Below are 17,689 nucleotides of genomic sequence, written 5' to 3' on the forward strand. Positions count from 1 at the left end.
GTCAGGGTGGGTAAACGATCCCATTGTGCTGCATAAACATACCGTTTTTTTTCCCAGATGCTAAAAAATGAACAACTTGTACTTGGCTGTTTTGTGCAGTACTGTAGTATCAGTGCAAAATAAAAAAAAAGCAAACTTCGGTCACCAAACAGATCGAGTTTGTTTGGTGTAAGAGGAAAAGCTCTTTTGCAGAACTATCATTGTAAGACCTCGACCCTCCCGACCCCAGATTCTCTCACATACACACCCCCTCACGCCCCTGGCCGCTGTCCTGGTCCGTGGGAGGTGCTCTTCCCCTCTGAAGGTGCATACCATTTGAAGAGTGACGGGAAAGGACGAAGATTATGTTTCTGTGGGGCAAACGCACTCAGGGTGGATGAGAGGGGTATTGTTCTGAAAAGAACACACAACACTCACACACACGCAAACGCTCACACACAGGGGACAGAGAACAGGGTGGTGGAGAGGATGAGAGGGCCATGAATCTGAGGAGACCACTGGGCAACCCCCTTCTCTGATAAAGCAAAGCGGAAACCAATAACATTAAAACAATAGAGTTATCGGCCAGCGCTCTTCCTGCCTGCCGTTAACCCCTCGCTGCCCCCCTGCACACGAGGCTGCAAACCGCTGGAACTTTTACATCATTCCACGGTTTCCCTCAACATCATTGAGAGAGTGACCCATTCCAGTCATTCATAGTAAAACATATCTCTAGAACTCGCATGAGTAATTTGGAATATATGAACTGGAAAAAGAAAACCGGAAGCATTTTCCCCACTCGGACTTCAGAGGTGAATCAGTGTTAGAAGAGTCCTTACCGACTCTAATGTTTAGAGGAACAGCTTGATCAAGCATGCTAACGTGGTTAACAATGTAGAGAACCTAGTATGGTGTTTACATAACCATTTGAATAATCGCATAACTGCAGAAATCTGATTATGATTGGATTATTGAGCGCATGTAAACACACTCTATTATGCACTGACTGGACGCTTCATTGAAAACCCTGACCTTACAGCTCCACCTTGTTGGTGTACAGTTAGAGACTGTAGCTCATCTGCTGATGCAGTTTGTGTTAGACCATCCTTCAGCTCCTCATCGATGGTTAGTATCAGCAGCTCACACACTACCTGACCACTACACCCTTAAAAAAAATCTTCAAGGATTCTTTAATAAAGACAATGGTTCTACTGTATATAGAACCATCAACACTCAAAGAACCATTTGCATGGTTAATGGTTCTTCAGACTGACAGAGAATGTGTTATATAGCATCAGAAAGGGTTCTGCTGTTGTTACAAGCTTAACAGATGAACAATAACAATAGATGAACTCTTTTTGGTACTATATAGAACCCTTTCAAAAAGGTTCTATTTAGAACCATATGTAACACATTCGCTATCAATTCAATCCGAAGAACCATTTCACCATGCTATCAACTATTTAAGCATGAAATGGTTCTTTGAGTGCTCACGGTTCTATACAGAAGCACTGTTTTTCATGAGTCATTTTCATTGACTTCATGTAGCGGCTTTTTTTTTTTAATGGTGCCACTTTTTCAATGTAGTCGGTTTCAGCGCCACTCCAAACTTGTTTTGCTGCGTCTCGCAGCAACGCTGCTCGCTTATTTTCCAGTACAGCAGTCTGTTCTGCACATGCTCAGACTGAGAAAAAGAAAGAAATCAGAGTAAGAGTTCACATGCACTGAGAAATCTGATTACTGAGCTAAAATCCAGCCTCTTTATCAGATTTCTTAATCGGATTTCTAGATCAGAGTATTATATTTAGACCCGGAGTTCTAAACGACCAGTTAGCATGATGTAAATTGAATAATGCTAATAGCTGGCTAGTCACTTTCATTCATTGTTAGCAACATTGGCATTGTTGGCTGAACTGCTCCTTTAATGAGGCCTGGCCTTGCTGGCACTGAGGGGAAATACTATTGCAGCTCTGGTGTAGCTGCTCACTGAAACTAATGGCCAAAGTGAGTGTGGACTTTGGTTTCCAAATACAAGATTTCATGCGCGATAAAGCTGATTGCATGAGTGCAAGTCTCAATGAAAACTGCTAGAAAAGGGTAGACTGTCACTGTCGGCACAAAAACGCTCGCTAAATGGTATTTTTATAGGAGGAGTAAAAAACTTTCCCTACTTTTAATGTAAGTTTATGTATGTAAGAGATTTTTTCCAGCTAATTGTGAATAGACGATATAGGATATTTCTGCACTAGTCTGGTCACTGAGGCCTCGTTTTAAACCACCTACAAAACCTACAAAACAAAACACAAAGCCCTTTTAAAGAAAGTATTACATTTATTAATAGAAATATCCTTTTATGTTAATTTAAACATTTAGGTACAATTCTTAACCATCTCCATACCTCTGCTATGAATTCCTCATTAATGTTTCACACCAGAATGACAGAATGACATGTCTAATCTCTGCGGCACGTGCAGCAAGCCTGTAGAATGTTGAGTAGGGCAGCGCTCCTGAGCAGGAAGTGAGTCAGTGATGGAGCCGTGGAGCCTTTACGGCGGGCCGCAGGAGACAGGAAGCAGCGGTCAGTTTCTGGGGCCCTGTAGCGTATCGACGAGTATCTTATTGTACTCGGCCAGCTGCTTAGTGACATTTTTCATTACGGGCCGGTAATCACTCTCCATGCCCTTAGACGCGATGACTGGTGAGGAGGTGTTAAGGAAGGATGGGGTGCTGCAACCTGAAACCACCTGTTTACAATTGACCTTTGCTCCCTTTTGATTAAACACCAAAAATTCCACCAGACTTTCAGTGAAGGCCTCTAAGCAGGGCTGTACAATGCAACAATATGGTTGCACGTGTGGAATCCAAAAAAGATCATTACATACATTCATTTATATCGCTGTTGTCGGAAGAAAACCTTGTATCTCCAAAATCATAACTTTACAGAAGAAGTGAAAAACCTACTTAATGTAAATCAATGGAACCAGATGTTTCCCAAGTAATTTTGGGCCGTTTCTTTTGGTACTTTCATTATGGAATTTACACACAATGTAAAGGACAACAGGCATTTTCAAATTATGTCAAAAACTGAACAAATGACAGAAATGGAGATGTGAGGTTTTCTTCTGACAGCAGCGAGATATAAAATAATAATAAAAAAAAAAATATATATATATATATATATCGCAAAATAACATCACGGCTATGATTTGGTCGCTGTAGATCATCACAGCCGTGATGTTATTGGCGATAACACACTCCCTTGAGTGTTCTGTTGCTTTTATACAACAGTTAAATAAGTAAAGTAATAAATTAATAAACTGGGCCGTGAACGCGGCGTTTAATATGTTTTAATGTTTGCAGTTCCTTCACCGAATTATAGTTCCTTAACAAGCAGCTTGTTGCCACGTCAGAGTAACGAGCTCCGCCCACTCGCTGCACGGTCTGCTGTAAGCCTCGCCTTTTGAAGTACAGACTGAGCCATAAAATGGCCGCAATATCAAGTTCAGCTCAGTTTTGTCATTTTTTGCCAGATCAATATTAATGTTGTTTTGTTCCAGCCGGTCTGTAAAGCATCTTACAGCCCATTTAGTTTGGCGAATGGTGTTGGGTTCATTTCTGGCTGATTCCAGGTTGTTTAGCTGTTCTTCTGTCACAGCTGCCGACTGAAAAGCTGCTCAGTGGTGATGACAGTTTGGGAATTTAGTGTCGTCTCATCTTCAGAGTCTGACCAAATCGGCTGTCGGTCAAATGTGATCTTAAAAGTGTCCAGCTGCCAACTAATGAAACCTTACATCCTAGCAATTAGCATTGCGCAAACTCCATGTCAAAATCATCACATAATTGCCTCGAACTGAGCGAAGGTGCTGCGTAACCTTAAACAAGTTTGCTTATGTGGTTTCTGACACTGTATGGCATATAGCTATCTATAAATATAGACACAAGCATGCTGCATGGCTAAAAACACTAGTCTCTCATCTCAATGCATTCATTTTATTCATACTTTTGTCCATTTTTACAAAGAACACTGTGTTACACAGTGTCAGAAACCACACAGGTAAGCCTGTTAGAGCTTACTTAACAATGCGACCATTTTTGGTCATTGGTTGTACAATGCTAATTGGTGGTTGTAAGTTTCGATCACTTGTTAGCCACATTGTAGCTCCAGTGCAAGAAGAAATAAAGAAGTAAAATTCAGAATCTTAACATATCTTGGCTGACAGACTACATTTTTAGGTAAGCAGGAAATTGTGTAAATTTGCTTTTTTTGCCAAAGCATCATTTTAAGGCTACAACAGAATACAAATCTTCAAAGAGCAAAATAAAAATGTAAAAAAAAAGTCATGAGATTAGGACAGACATGAGCAAACAATGCTAAAGCACACTTACAGAGTGGGTGAGTGATGTAAAAGGATACACTCTTTCATAACGAAGTTGTTCTGTTCATGGTGTTGCCACTTTCTTTCCAGATTTGTCAGCTGCAGAAGAAACGGAGAGTTAGCATGAAGCTCAGTTCAGTTTGGTGGAGGCCCAGCTTGAGAATGCAGTTAGTAAAGTCTCTTTTTTTTCCTGAAATGTACTAGAAATCATTTTTGTCTGGGGCCCAGTTCATGATGAGTTGCTTAAGTGGGCATGTGAAATATCCCAGCTGATCCAAACACAGTGGGTGTGGAGGTCACATTCATCTCTCTCTCAGCAGAAACACTGCGTAAATGTGCTGGCTGGACAGAACCATTTCCTCTATAGATAGACACAGGGTGAGCAGCCAAGACTGTTGTGAAGACTGAAAGCAACCTTTAGCTTAAATAAGCCTACAGGGCTCAGGAAATCATACCCCACCCAGACATAAAGTATCAGTGGGACATATCAGTGGGTGCTGATTCAAGAACTTCAAGAAGGCACTGGTTTGCAAAACATGGACGATAAGGGAGAGAAACATGAGAAATGTTCTTCAAATATTGATCTACATGCATTGAGCCATAAAAGAAACCTGCGCAGTGTGCGTGCTGACACTGTCATACTAAAACCTTCAGTTTTTATTCTATGCTGTTTGAAAATGTCATGATGAATGGACCAGCAGCAATTTTCCAAAATGACTTAAAACAAAACTTCTTTTAACAATTGCATTAGTTTAAAGTACTTTTTACTTGAAGTCAGAATGTTTCTGACCTGTGCATGTGTCTCATTCTCTTGTAACTGCGCTGCAAGAGCATCATGTTCTTGGTTCATCCTCTGCATGATCTTCTTGAAGGTGTCTCTCCTCTCTGTTAGAGACACTTTGTCCTCCTGCAGCCTCTGAAAACACACACAGATCAAACACAAGCCTTCAGATGTCACTCTTCCATTAACGCTGCATGCCTTTTCTCTGGTTGCACAGCTTTTAAATGATAATAATAACAATAATAATAGTAATAATAATGGAATGACATTCCACCAATCATTTACACTCTGCTACAGGCTATACATCGATCAGGCGTAATATTATGACCACCTCCTCGTTTCTACGCTCATTGTCCATTTTATCAGCTCCACTTACTATATAGGTGCACTTTGTAGTTCTACAGTTACAGACTGTAGTCCATCTGTTTCTCTGCATACTTTGTTAGCCCCCTTTTACCCTGTTCTTCAGTGGTCAGCACCCCCATGGACCCTCACAGAGCAGGTACTATTTGGGTGGTGGATCATTCTCAGCACTGCAGTAACACTGATGTAGTGGTGGTGTGTTAGTGTGTGTTGCGCTGGTCTGAGTGGATCAGACACAGCAGTGCTTGTGATTTTGAACACGTTTGGTAGAAGGATCCATACTTCATTAGTTCTAGTTGTTAAAAAGTTTTTTGAGATGTATCATTTTTATTACAGTGCAAATTATTATTTGAACGGGGGTCACTTACATTAGGTCCACAAAGTGGGCCAACTGTTAAACTGGTGAGATCAGAGGTCAGAATCCCGCTGTGACCAAAAAAGGTAATTATTATTATGCTATCTGCAATGTTTTCACTGCAACAGACTTGGGTTGTATACAAGTGCAGAGTTCAATTGAGGGGACCTGAATTCAATTTGAACGTCCTTGAATACTGCTTGTGTTTTATGTAGCTATTTTTGGAGAGTGCACTGAATTCCTCTTAACCCAATTTTGACTGCATTCCTGGCTCAAATATGTGACTTCCAGATGGTTTAGCAACTTCTGTGTTTTAGAGTTCAAACACATTCAGAATTACCCTGGTGCAAAACATCAGAATCCTTATAAAATCAACTTTAAGGCCCAATCCCATTTCACCCCTCGCCCCTACCACTCAGCCCTTAGCCTTTGTGCGTTCATGTCTAGGAGTAGGGTGTCCCAATTTTAGTTGAGATAGAGGGGTAGGTGAAGTGTTAGGGCTAGATGGCCCTCCAAACTGAGGTTGTTTAGAGACGCTCCAAACAGAGTGTTATGAGGAAAAAAAGAAAAACCGGCAAGATGGGGAAAACAGATCAAAGAAATACACGAATGTGAGAATTTTCTCTGTTATAAATTACAATAACCACTGTATTATCTTAGTTTAATGTCATTTCAGTGTATTATGGTCGTTTTCTTCATAGCTAGCTAGCCAACTTTCCCGTTCCACCTTAAATAGTCCAGCAGTTCTGATGCCTGAAGTGCCAGAATGTAACTGCTGCACCATTTAAGGTGGAACGGGAAAATTTGAACAAGAAGCTGATGAATATCTGACTTCAGCTTCATATCACTGAAGAATTAGGGGTCTATGATAATAAATAATTGCCCCCCTCTTTGAAGTCATATAATTCCCTAAATGTAACTAAAGCCCAGCAGTGAGGAGCTGAACTTTACCCTCCTCTGCTGTCACTGCAGACTGGCTGGGTCACCTACAGAGCAGCGCTGGTAGCTGTTAATGAAGTGATGCTCTTTTTATTTGAGGGTCCCATTTCAGAGGGAAGATTTCAACCACTACCCTGTAACTCATTTCCAAGGGGTTAGGGTTACACTCGAAAACAAGGGGTAGGGGTAAAAAGAAGAAATGGGATTGGGCCTAAGTATGACTTTGTTACATCAAAATAAGATTTGATTTGCTGTTTGTCTTGCTGTTCCCTAAATTAAACCAGATTCATAGATTAAATTATATTAACCATGTGTGCACGTCTCTCATGTGGATGGGCATGAGCAGAAAGCAGTGTAGCCCTGGCCGGAGTTACATACTGCCCTTTCCACAGCGGAAGAATCGTGAGCTCCTGCTGGGAGAGATTTTAGAAAAACGTGCATCCTGTTCTAGGCAACCCCCCCTTACTGAGAAATGTACTGAGGTGCCTTAAGTTCAGTAGGTTCCTATAGAACAACTGGAGCAGTGACAGCTGATATCCCTGTTTATACTACAGAGAGTTTGCATCCGATCAGGAGCCAGAAGAGGAAGCAGAGAGCGGGTGCAAATGTGTATTTCCCCTGCTAACCAGAGGAAATCTATATTCTTCCTGAGAGTGCACACTAAATAAGAGAGGTGGTGCTTAACTTGGGTCATTACACCTCCCAAAACTCATTTTGTTATTTTGTTTTGGCCATAGATGCAGCGGTGTCTGTTGTTCTCTATCTGAGGCGATACGTCTGCGCGTCCGCCATGTTGGAGAGGTCAAGATCCGCTTGTGAACAGATTCTCTTGTACTGAGAGACGATGAGTCTCAGGATTAAATCAGCCACAACTTCCTTATTACTCAACTGATTTTCACCAAATCTGTTTAGTTATAATCCTCAGACACAGATTAATCTGGGCTGCACGGATCTGCTCTCGGTAGCTTTTACTACTTTAATAACTGATCGTGATAATTAGCCGTCCAGACCAGCAGGAAAGTAGTCAGATCATTCAAATCCATCAATGTGTGAATCACTTCTAATCTCAATATACATAAAAATAAAATAAACCCCCAAAACTCAGTGAGAAGGACGAAGATGAAGTTGGCTTCCTATTCGCCAGCTTCTATGAGTTTTCCCATTCCACCTTAAATAGCGCAGCAGTCACTATCTGGTGCCTGAAGCTGCAGCATTTAAGGTGGAACAGGAAAATTAAAACAAGAAGCTGGCTAATAAGAATCTGACCTCAGCTTGGTGTAAGAAGGTGCTAACGCTAATCTATTATGAATATCTACACGGATTAAGGAATGCTGTAACTTACCGAGCTACAAAGCTTTAACCATCACTGTAAATAAATAACTACTACATCAAGTTAAGACCCCCTGAATAGACTATTAAATGAAATAAGCTTCATATAAAACCAGAGGAAAAACAATCACACCAACAGGTTCTCTGTGCTTCACCAACCACACGGCCATATCTACATAAACACCACACAAACAATACACATCACACAGACATGAGTGTGGATCACTGCGTTCCCTCCGTTATATAATCCTATCCCACTTTCTGAGAGTAATATTCCTGAAATAGTGTAATTTTGGACAGTATCTTTCTCAAGCTGCCGCTCTGTAATGGTACTGAATGCAGTCCAGCAGCGATGTTGACCGCCCTAAAGTGGCGGCACCGTTGACGTGCCTGGCTGGACCCAACGTGGCATCTAGGTATGTATATCTATGGTTTTGGCATGTTAACAAATCATGTTTTCTACTGGGGATTTAAAATGTGTTGCACTACAGTCCAAAAGAATAACAGAATATGCAAACACTGACCTTCTGTTATTATTTTATGCTTAAATACTGTTTCTCTTTTTCTTCTTTCCTTTCTCTGTATTTGCAATGAACAGCTTTACAAAACTTTATTTTACAAAACTGTACATATGTTCTGTGTTACAGCTCTTAAATATCGCTAAATAAAATTTTAATTTGAAAAAAAAGAAGCACTGAACAACAGAATGTTTCATTAAAAAGATATTTAGTGCTTTAAAGTTTGTCTATACTGTCCAGAGATTGCAACTTTAAATCCTAATAATGCTAACCTCCAGAAGAGCAGAATTACCCCTGCTATACTGAAATAAACTGAACACTTATGTTGTCATGCAAAAATCACTCAAGTACCATCTTTTTCTGCTCCCCAGCAGCTTTCAGAGCATCCAGGTCCCTGTAGGTCTTCAAGCCTTCGCTCATCTGCTGGATCTTTTCCTTCAGAGAGTTCATTTCAGCCATCACCTTCCCTTCCAACTGCTCCACCTTTAGCAGGTCCTGCTGCAGACGCTCACTCTCTGTACACATAAATAAAACATGACCTGTTAATACAAAAAAGCTTAAGCCGTGATATCACTGTTTATGTAAACCCTTAGAAGTCACAGTTATCAACAGCGATAACAAATGAATACTGTCATTTATATATTTATATTTTCATGTACACATTTGGCAGACGCTCTAATCCAGAGAGGCAAATGTAGCATTTGGGCCCAATTTCATTTCACCCCTCGCCCCTACCACTCAGCCCTTAGCCCTCTGTTTTGCGCGTTCATGTCTAGGGGTAGGGTGTCCCGATTCTTGTTGAGATAGAGGGGTAGGGTGAAGTGTTGGGGCTACATGACCCTCCAAACGGAGGTTTTTAGAGACTCCAAATGGAGTGTTATGAAAAAAAAAGAAAAAAAACGGCAAGATGGCTGAACAGGAGACAAAAGAAACCCACAAATGTGAGAATTTTCCATGTTAAAAAATTACGATAACCATCGGATTATCTTAGTTTAATGTTGTTTAAAATAATAAGCATAAAAAATGGCTAATAACATGCTAATGGCTCAATAGCTAGCCAGCTAACTTTTCCGTTCCACCTTAAATAGTCCAGCAGTGACACCTGAAGTGCCAGAATGTAACTGCTGCGTCATTTAAGGTGGAACGGAAAAATTCGAACAAGAAGCTGGTGAATATCTGACTTCAGCTTCATATCGCTGAAGAATTAGGGGTGGGTGATAATAAATAATTGCCCCCCTCTTTGAAGGCATATGATTCTTTAAATGTAACTAAAGCCCAGCAGTGAGGAGCTGAACTTCACCCTCCTCTGCTGTCACTGCAGACTGGCAGGGTCGCCTACAGAGCAGCGCTAGAAGCTGTTAATGAAGTAATGTTTTTTTAGGGTGTTTGAGGGTTGTCCCATTTCGTGGGGCAAGATTTCAACCACTACCCCTTGGAACAGAGTTGTTAGGGTGACACTCGAAAATAAGGGGTAGGGGTAAAAAGAAGAAATGGCACTGGGCCTTGGAGTCTCGCCCAAGGAATCTTAGCAGTACAGTGCCAGTATTGCCCAGGCAGGAGGATTTAATAAGAAATTCTATTACAGGTGCGCAATAACTGAATCAAATCATATTGTTCTAAAATTTGAGATTTCATGTCGCATTAAACTGTATTATTATTATTATTATTGTCATTTTATTATTTTTATTTTATTACTACTACTATTTGAAGTTGAAGTTACTGATACGCATACACAATTGTTTTGCAGAAGTAAAAACATCCTTTACATTTTTGAATGTTCTTGTCTTTTCTTGACATCGAAACAGAAAAAATTGCTGTTAGAATCTGCTGATACAGAATGCAAATATTTTAAATGCATAACTTACTATGTAATTAAGTATGTAATTAGTATAGCAAAACAAACAGAATTACTCCTGTTCAGCAGATTCTCATATCTACAGCAACTCACAATCAATTTACGGTCCGAAGACCACAAGACAAATGTGTTAGAGAGTTAAGAGAGACTTAATGTTATAGTGCTGATAGTCTTGCCTGGGCAGGGAATGGAACCCAGGTTGCCCATGTGCAAGGTAGAGGTAGTTATCCGCTACGCTATCCAACCACATAATGATACCAAAGCCAGCGACGAAATTGAGAACTCTATAAAGGTGACAAATACTAAAATTCACACAGAGCACAAGCAGGAATATCAAAGCCAAAAAGCAGTGGTGGACAGTAACGAAGTAAATGTAATTAGTTTCTGTACTTAAGTAGTTTTTTGTGTATCTGTACTTTACTGAAGTTTTTCCATTTTGGGTGACTTTTTACTTTCACTCCACTACATTTCAAAGCCAAATATCTCACTTTTTACTCCGCTACATTATGAGAAATCTGTCGTTCCTTTTGGTTTATGTGTGTATAAAAACGTAACATTTTTCAAAGTCAAAACAAAAGAAGTGTGAAGCAAGAACACCAATCAGGGCACAGCGGTCACTTTGTTTTGAGCTTATTTTGACCTGTTGGTCATACCGACCCAGTGCAGCACACGGTACAACATCAGTGCAGCAGCGTAAAATTTCGGGAGAGTCTATTCAACATAAATGATGAACTAACCTAACTTTGTGTAAATAGACCACAATATAGAAATATGTACTCATATGCAGTTGTGACTGACGTGTCTTTGTTCTGAATTTATACAAACAGAGACCCACAGATGCAGTTTAGTAAAGGAAACTCATTTGTGAATCTGAGTTTAAAGCAAGTTTTTATTAAATGTAACTAGTTTTCATTTAAACTAAGTTGCAAATAAATCTTAAACCGACACTTTGCTTGTTTGCAAAAAGTTATTTCATAACCACTCAGTTCTACCTAATGGAAATTGTTTGCCTTCAGTGTTTTGTGCTTATGATAATTTTAATAGACATTAAAATAATTTTAAAATTTTAATAGACATTAAATTAATCACATTAAACTAATTAGTAACAGACTAATTAATGACAATCTATTAAGATTTGTTTACCAAGAGTGACACTGGAGTATTTTCACCTAAAATGAGTTAATGAAGCGAGTCTTGTTACAAAAATGATAATAGGACATCAGAGCCATAATTAATCTTTTAGTACTTTTACTTTTGATACTTAAGTACATTTGAAGGCAAATACTTCTCTGCTTCTACTCAAGTGGAGGTCTAAAGGGAGGAACTTCTACTTTTACTGGAGTAATATTTTACCTTGGGTGTCTCTACTTTAACTCAAGAACATGGTTTGTGTACTTTGTCCACCACTGGCCAAAACACTATCGCTACACTGCCACAGCAACACAGCAATACTCCTTCTACAGATGTCAACCAGCAGTGCCTAGGAGAAAGCTGATAGCTGATGTCATGCACAAAAAATGCAAACCTCCCACCCCTAACACCTCAACCTCTGTCTGAACTATAAAAGTCATAATGCTTTCATTTTCTTTTTCTCCAAGACAGAGTAATGGAGCTGGATGTGTATAACTTTGGCTGGCCTCTGACCTGTAATGGCCACAGATCAGGAGTAGGAGTGCTAATGTTTTCTGATGGGGTCAAAAGGACGTGTTGATCCAATGCTTTCAGACACAGCATCAATGCTAAAGCAGTCACACAGCATGCTTTTCTCCGCATGGAGGGTATCTGATAGGATGTGACAATGTATTTCCTGCATCAATATTTAATTAAGTAGGTGCTATTTTTTGGTAAAGATACATTATGAAACATAAAAAAATGATGTTGTATTGGACCACATGAGACCCTACAATACCCTATTAGACCTCTCACACATACAGAACATAAACTGTGAAATTCATTATCATTTCCAGTGAGCAATATAATCAATACTCCATGTGGAAACTTGTAAAATATCTCTACAGTGTAAAGATGTTTTGCTTTTCTATTTATAATGTTCATATTGTTAATTCCTCACCATCCCATGTATAATATAAATCAGTATCTCTACGTGCAATTCCGTTAAAATATCCTTACAGTGCAAAAAGGCGATAAAACTGCAGCGTCCCATTCAACACAATGAGTGCACTTTCCCTCTTTCCCTTAAAATCACACAAACAGGCCCTAAAACACATTTTAACAGATAAATAACAATAAATATGACAAATATGATTATAAAATGAATAATATTTAGCTCTGTCTTTCAGTTTACATTGATTTTGAGTATTAAAAATATTTGATATTAAATATGCAGCTCAAACTGAAATTAAAAATAAAGCCTGTCTTGCTGTGTATCAGAGTTTTAGCACTCAGCCTGAATCCAAGAGGACAGAAAATCAATTAAAAAACATGTCCACCTTACGCTAGTTGTTTATTTTTACTCATAATAACCAACAGAATGAATCACCATCAGAATTATTGCACTTTCAGCTCACAGACACACCAGACTAACAATTTCTGAAAAGATAAATACAACTGCACTTGTTTTCAAGATCTGTGTATGCAAAAAATTGCAAAATTTGCAGGCGCTGGGTAAATTTTTGATCATAAATGACCCAAATTTATAAAGATATCATATTTCTGTTAGCATTTACATGTCAAACAATGGCATGTCTGAGTAGCCCAGGGTCTCCTGAAAATAACAACATTTGACATATGTGACTGTCACATGTAAATACTTTATAATTGCAATTGTAATTGACCTAAAAAATACCAAAAAAATTCCCCAAAATTTTAGGGCTCTAAGGGTTAAGTAATTAACAAGGTTCATTACCTTGTTTGTTAATTCTCTTCTTGTTGCTTTTGTTCTTGAGTGCCTTGCTGTCCCTTTGCTGCTGTAGCACTGTGAATTTCCCTGCTGTGGGACTAATAAAGGATTATCTTATCTTATGCAAAAGTTTGAATAGCCTCAGCCAAATGACATTTTCTGTTGATGTTCTAAACCAAAATAAATAAACATTTTCTCTACAAGGAACAAACATAAAAGCAAATCATAGTGAACAATTTCTACTTATTTACTGAGTTTAGCATATTGGAAAAAAATAAAATATATAGCATAAAATGTGCCTTAACTTTTGTACAGGCCATATCTTATGTGTATGTTAAACTCAGCAAAACAGCAATCACATATAAAGTGAGTATAACTGTGTTCTCTGTAGAGCATGTGTTAATTTATTTTCTACTAGAAAATCATTGAAACCTGTCATTTGACAAGGGGTGCCCAAACATTTTGCATACAACTGTACCAGGCCTGGAATACTCAAAGGCATTTCCAAATGAGTACCTGAATACTCAGCCTCAATTCAGAACTATACCTCTTAAGTAGGTTTGTTTAATGTGGTTCAAAATATTTACAGTAGGCAGCAACAGTGTGTTAACGGACAGGCTGAAGCCCAGCTGCTCGCTTATTTACCACCACCATGATTTAGCTTGAATTCTTTTACAGTCATTATTGCACTGCCTCTTTTATCACAGGTTATAGATCTTATTGCATATTTTCGTATATTTCTATTTGTATATATGGCTCTAGAGAGGGTTTTTTGTATATATTATTCTTTTTATATTGTATCACCTTTATTATTATGACTGTCTAATTTCCTTCGGGATCAATAAAGTATCTATCTATCTATCTGTCTGTCTGTCTGTCTGTCTGTCTATCTGTCTGTCTATCTATCTGTTTATCTATCTATCTATCTATCTATCTGTCTGCCTGTCTACCTATCTGTCTATCTGTCTATCTATCTATCTGTCTGTCTATCTGTCTGTCTGCCTGTCTACCTATCTGTCTATCTATCTTTTATTTAGTTGCATGTATTTGTTCTATCAAGTTACTTTAATAGCTAGTTTGCCCTTTTTTTAGACATGGAAACCAGCAATGAGAGCAACACGTAAGTAGAGTTAAGCTCAGTTATAGCCAAGACAGTAGAGCAGAGGATTGAGGAGCTTTTGGAGCTACACACGCTCATTTCAAAAGCAAGGAGGAGCACCCTAGAAGCCGCTTGGCAGGCACCCCACCTATCTGCTGCACACATCCCCCTGAAACTGTGAAACACAAACTTAATGGCAGCTAAAAAATCTAATACCCACATAACGATGAATAAATTATTCAGATTATTCAGACTAGCTCTACAGTTCTGCGTAAAAAATAACAATCGAATCATATTGTGGTGAAATTTGAGATTTCATGTTGCATTAGATTGTTTTCTAAAGAACCGTGACTGAACTGATTCGTTGTTAGGTCAGAAATTAACACTCCTAGTAGCTAAGCTAACCCTCACAGCGTCTGTGGGCTCTTCCCCATTGGGACTGTTCTCCAAAGGCAGGTTCTCCAAAGCACTGGGGGTGTTTGGGCTGTTGCTGGGGGGCTCAGGGAGGCAGGAAGAGGAAAAGGGCCGGTTCCTCCTGATAGGCAGCAGGCCCGCTTCAGTGTTTGGAGAGGCCGCTGCGCGTATGTGTGTGCGTGTAGCGTGTAATGTGCAATTAAAATGCCTCATCAGCAATTCTGGCTTCTGAGCCATCTCCACCGCTTCCTCCACTTGAGGTTCTCCTTTCACCGACCACCCCTAGTGACCATCACACACATATATAAATGCACATGCCCCAAAGGCCGCTTTACACACAAACACGCACAGACCACATAAACCTCTGTGGGACGAATATCTTGGCTCAGGTTTCTAAAAATATTTACACAGCAGCCGTTTGGAGCTCCAGTTGTTTTATGAAGATAATCGCTTGTTTATTAGGCTTGTACATTTTACCTCTGCTCACCTAGCAGTGCCGTCTCTCTTCCTGCAAATAACCACTGCCAATATAATCAATACTCCATGTGGGAAACTTGGAAAATATCTCTATAGTGTAAAGATTTTTTGCTTTTCTATTTATAATGTTCATATTGTTAATTCCTCACCATCCCATGTATAATATAAATCAGTACCTCATGCGCAATTCCCAGTAAAATATCCTTACAGTGTAAAAAGGTGATAAAATGGCGAAAAAAGGCGATAAAACTGCAGCGTCCCATTCAACACAATGAGTGTACTTTCCCTCTTTCCTTCAAAATCACACAAACAGGCCCTAAAACATACTTTGACAGATTAATAACAATAAACATGATTATAAAATGAATATTTAGGTCTTTCAGTTTACACTGATTTTGAGTACTAAAAATATCTGATTTTAAATATGCAACTCAATTTGAATTTAAAAATAAAGACTGTCTTGCTGTGTATCAGAGTTTCAGCCCTCAGCCTGAATCCAAGAGGACAGAAAATCAATAAAAAACATGCCCGCCTCATGCTAATGCAACTCAACTTGTAATTAAAAACATTTTGACAGATAAATAACAATAAATATGACAAACATGATTATAAAATGAATATTTAGCTCTGTCTTTCAATTTACATTGATTTTGAGTATTAAAAATATCTGATATTAAATATGCAACTCAATCTGTAATTAAAAACAGGTTCTACATGTTCTACATGATTGATTTAAAAAACAATATTTTTAAATTGAGGATCAAGAAGGTGTAATTGACCCAATTGCTTGTTGGGTAATTTCAAATATACTTGCTTTTGTGGTTCCTTAGACAGCATGGCATACTGTTAAAATCTCCTAAAGCTTATCACACACACATCACCTTTAAAGAAACACAACACCCAGAAATGTTAACACTGCTGATGATGAACAAAAGCCGTTACTGACGTTAGCATGTTTACTGACGGGCAGAATTCACAAGGTTACATGGCTTCTTAAGTCTTTCATACCAACTGACATAAACCTAAACATGAATAAAGGCTTAATCCAACAAGCGTCAGTTGCCATAAAGGATGCTTTCCTTACACTGCATGGTATACCGTTATCTATTAAAATGGACAGAACTGCTATTAACAGTAGCATCAGCCAACCTGAAGTCCAAATCTTGCCTGCACTGTCATTTATAGATAACCCAGTCTAAAGAAGCAAACTTTGGACACCAGACATGTCTTGGCTTATCGACTACACTTGGGTGATAAGGAAACTTGTGTGAACTCGATTTCTTGCTGAAGTTTCACTTTAAAGCCCATGGGTCAAACACAAGCACAGATCAGGCCTACCATACAATCCTATCTGGCCCGCAAAAGTATTTTAACTTTTTATTAATATTAGCCCGTTTCGCAATGTGCTGCACTACAGTCCCCAGCATGCACTGCAACGTAACGTGCGCTCCGACTCTCCTACCCCAACAACAGTCTATGGGACAGCGGTTTCACCTCACTTCTACACAATTCCACACCAGTCACATCACCAAAATGCATTTCAGCTGCAGTTAAACCAGTATAAACATTAAACGTCAGCTCAGCAGCTCAGAAACTGAGCCCAAATCTTAATGAACTTGCAGCAAAGAAAGGATGCCAGGTGTCTAGTTCAAGCAAATAGGTAGGTTTAAAAGGCAGAGCACCTGGGGACATTTACATTTTGAAGGTCTACTACAAGTGTCTGTATTTTACTGTTGAAGTTTTTGCATATTTTGATTAAACACTGGCCAATTCAGATTACAGCACGACATTAATTAAACATTAAATAAGGACTTTTTTTCTCTGGTCCACAGATTTGTTGAGATTTTTTATTATGGCCCTTTTACTGTTTGAGTCTGACACTGGTTTTCAACAGGCTATGAAAGTGCACTGCTAGAAGATAAACAAACAGGCAGCGGAGAAACAATGCCTGGCCGGCCCGAGAATAGAGCGCAGGGGAGGAAACGGGGAGGCAGTGGGGAGATAAGACGACGTTGGGCAGTGGGAGGCAGGCAGCTCTGAGGTGTCTTGCACAAAGGAAGGAAAGCCCCTTGGCTGGGTTTCAGCTGCCACTTAGAGCCGGTGGAGGATGTAGACTCGAGCAGTGTAACTGACCGCTCAGTCACCTTGATCTGTGTTGAGTTTGCTTTCTCTGGAGGCTCACATGTGTGGCCGTTTCTCCTCCGTACTGTAGGTTGTGTGTAATAAGAGCAGTGGGAGCTGTTTGGCTGAAATGCAGCACATTTCTCAGCAGCAACAGGAGCTAAAAGGCGCTACGGTGCAGACTGACAAAACAGTAATGAGGCTGAACCCCTGGCCTGCAGTT

General features: G+C 39.4%; 1 protein-coding gene across 1 annotated transcript in view; it reads right to left on the bottom strand.

The window, feature by feature from the left end:
- Positions 1–2,212: 2,212 nt before the first annotated feature.
- Positions 2,213–17,689, bottom strand: part of ift74 (intraflagellar transport 74) — a 43,490-nt gene continuing 28,013 nt past the window's right edge. The window contains exons 17-20 of the mRNA XM_036580740.1: positions 8,992–9,155; positions 5,146–5,271; positions 4,394–4,454; positions 2,213–2,674 (exon numbers count right to left, since the gene is read on the bottom strand). Coding sequence (XP_036436633.1) covers positions 2,559–2,674; positions 4,394–4,454; positions 5,146–5,271; positions 8,992–9,155 — 467 coding nt within the window. The 3' untranslated portion in view covers positions 2,213–2,558. The remainder of the gene's footprint in view (positions 2,675–4,393; positions 4,455–5,145; positions 5,272–8,991; positions 9,156–17,689) is intronic.

Source organism: Colossoma macropomum, unplaced genomic scaffold (genome assembly GCF_904425465.1).
Source record: "Colossoma macropomum unplaced genomic scaffold, Colossoma_macropomum, whole genome shotgun sequence".
NCBI classification, from domain to species: Eukaryota; Metazoa; Chordata; class Actinopteri; order Characiformes; family Serrasalmidae; genus Colossoma; species Colossoma macropomum.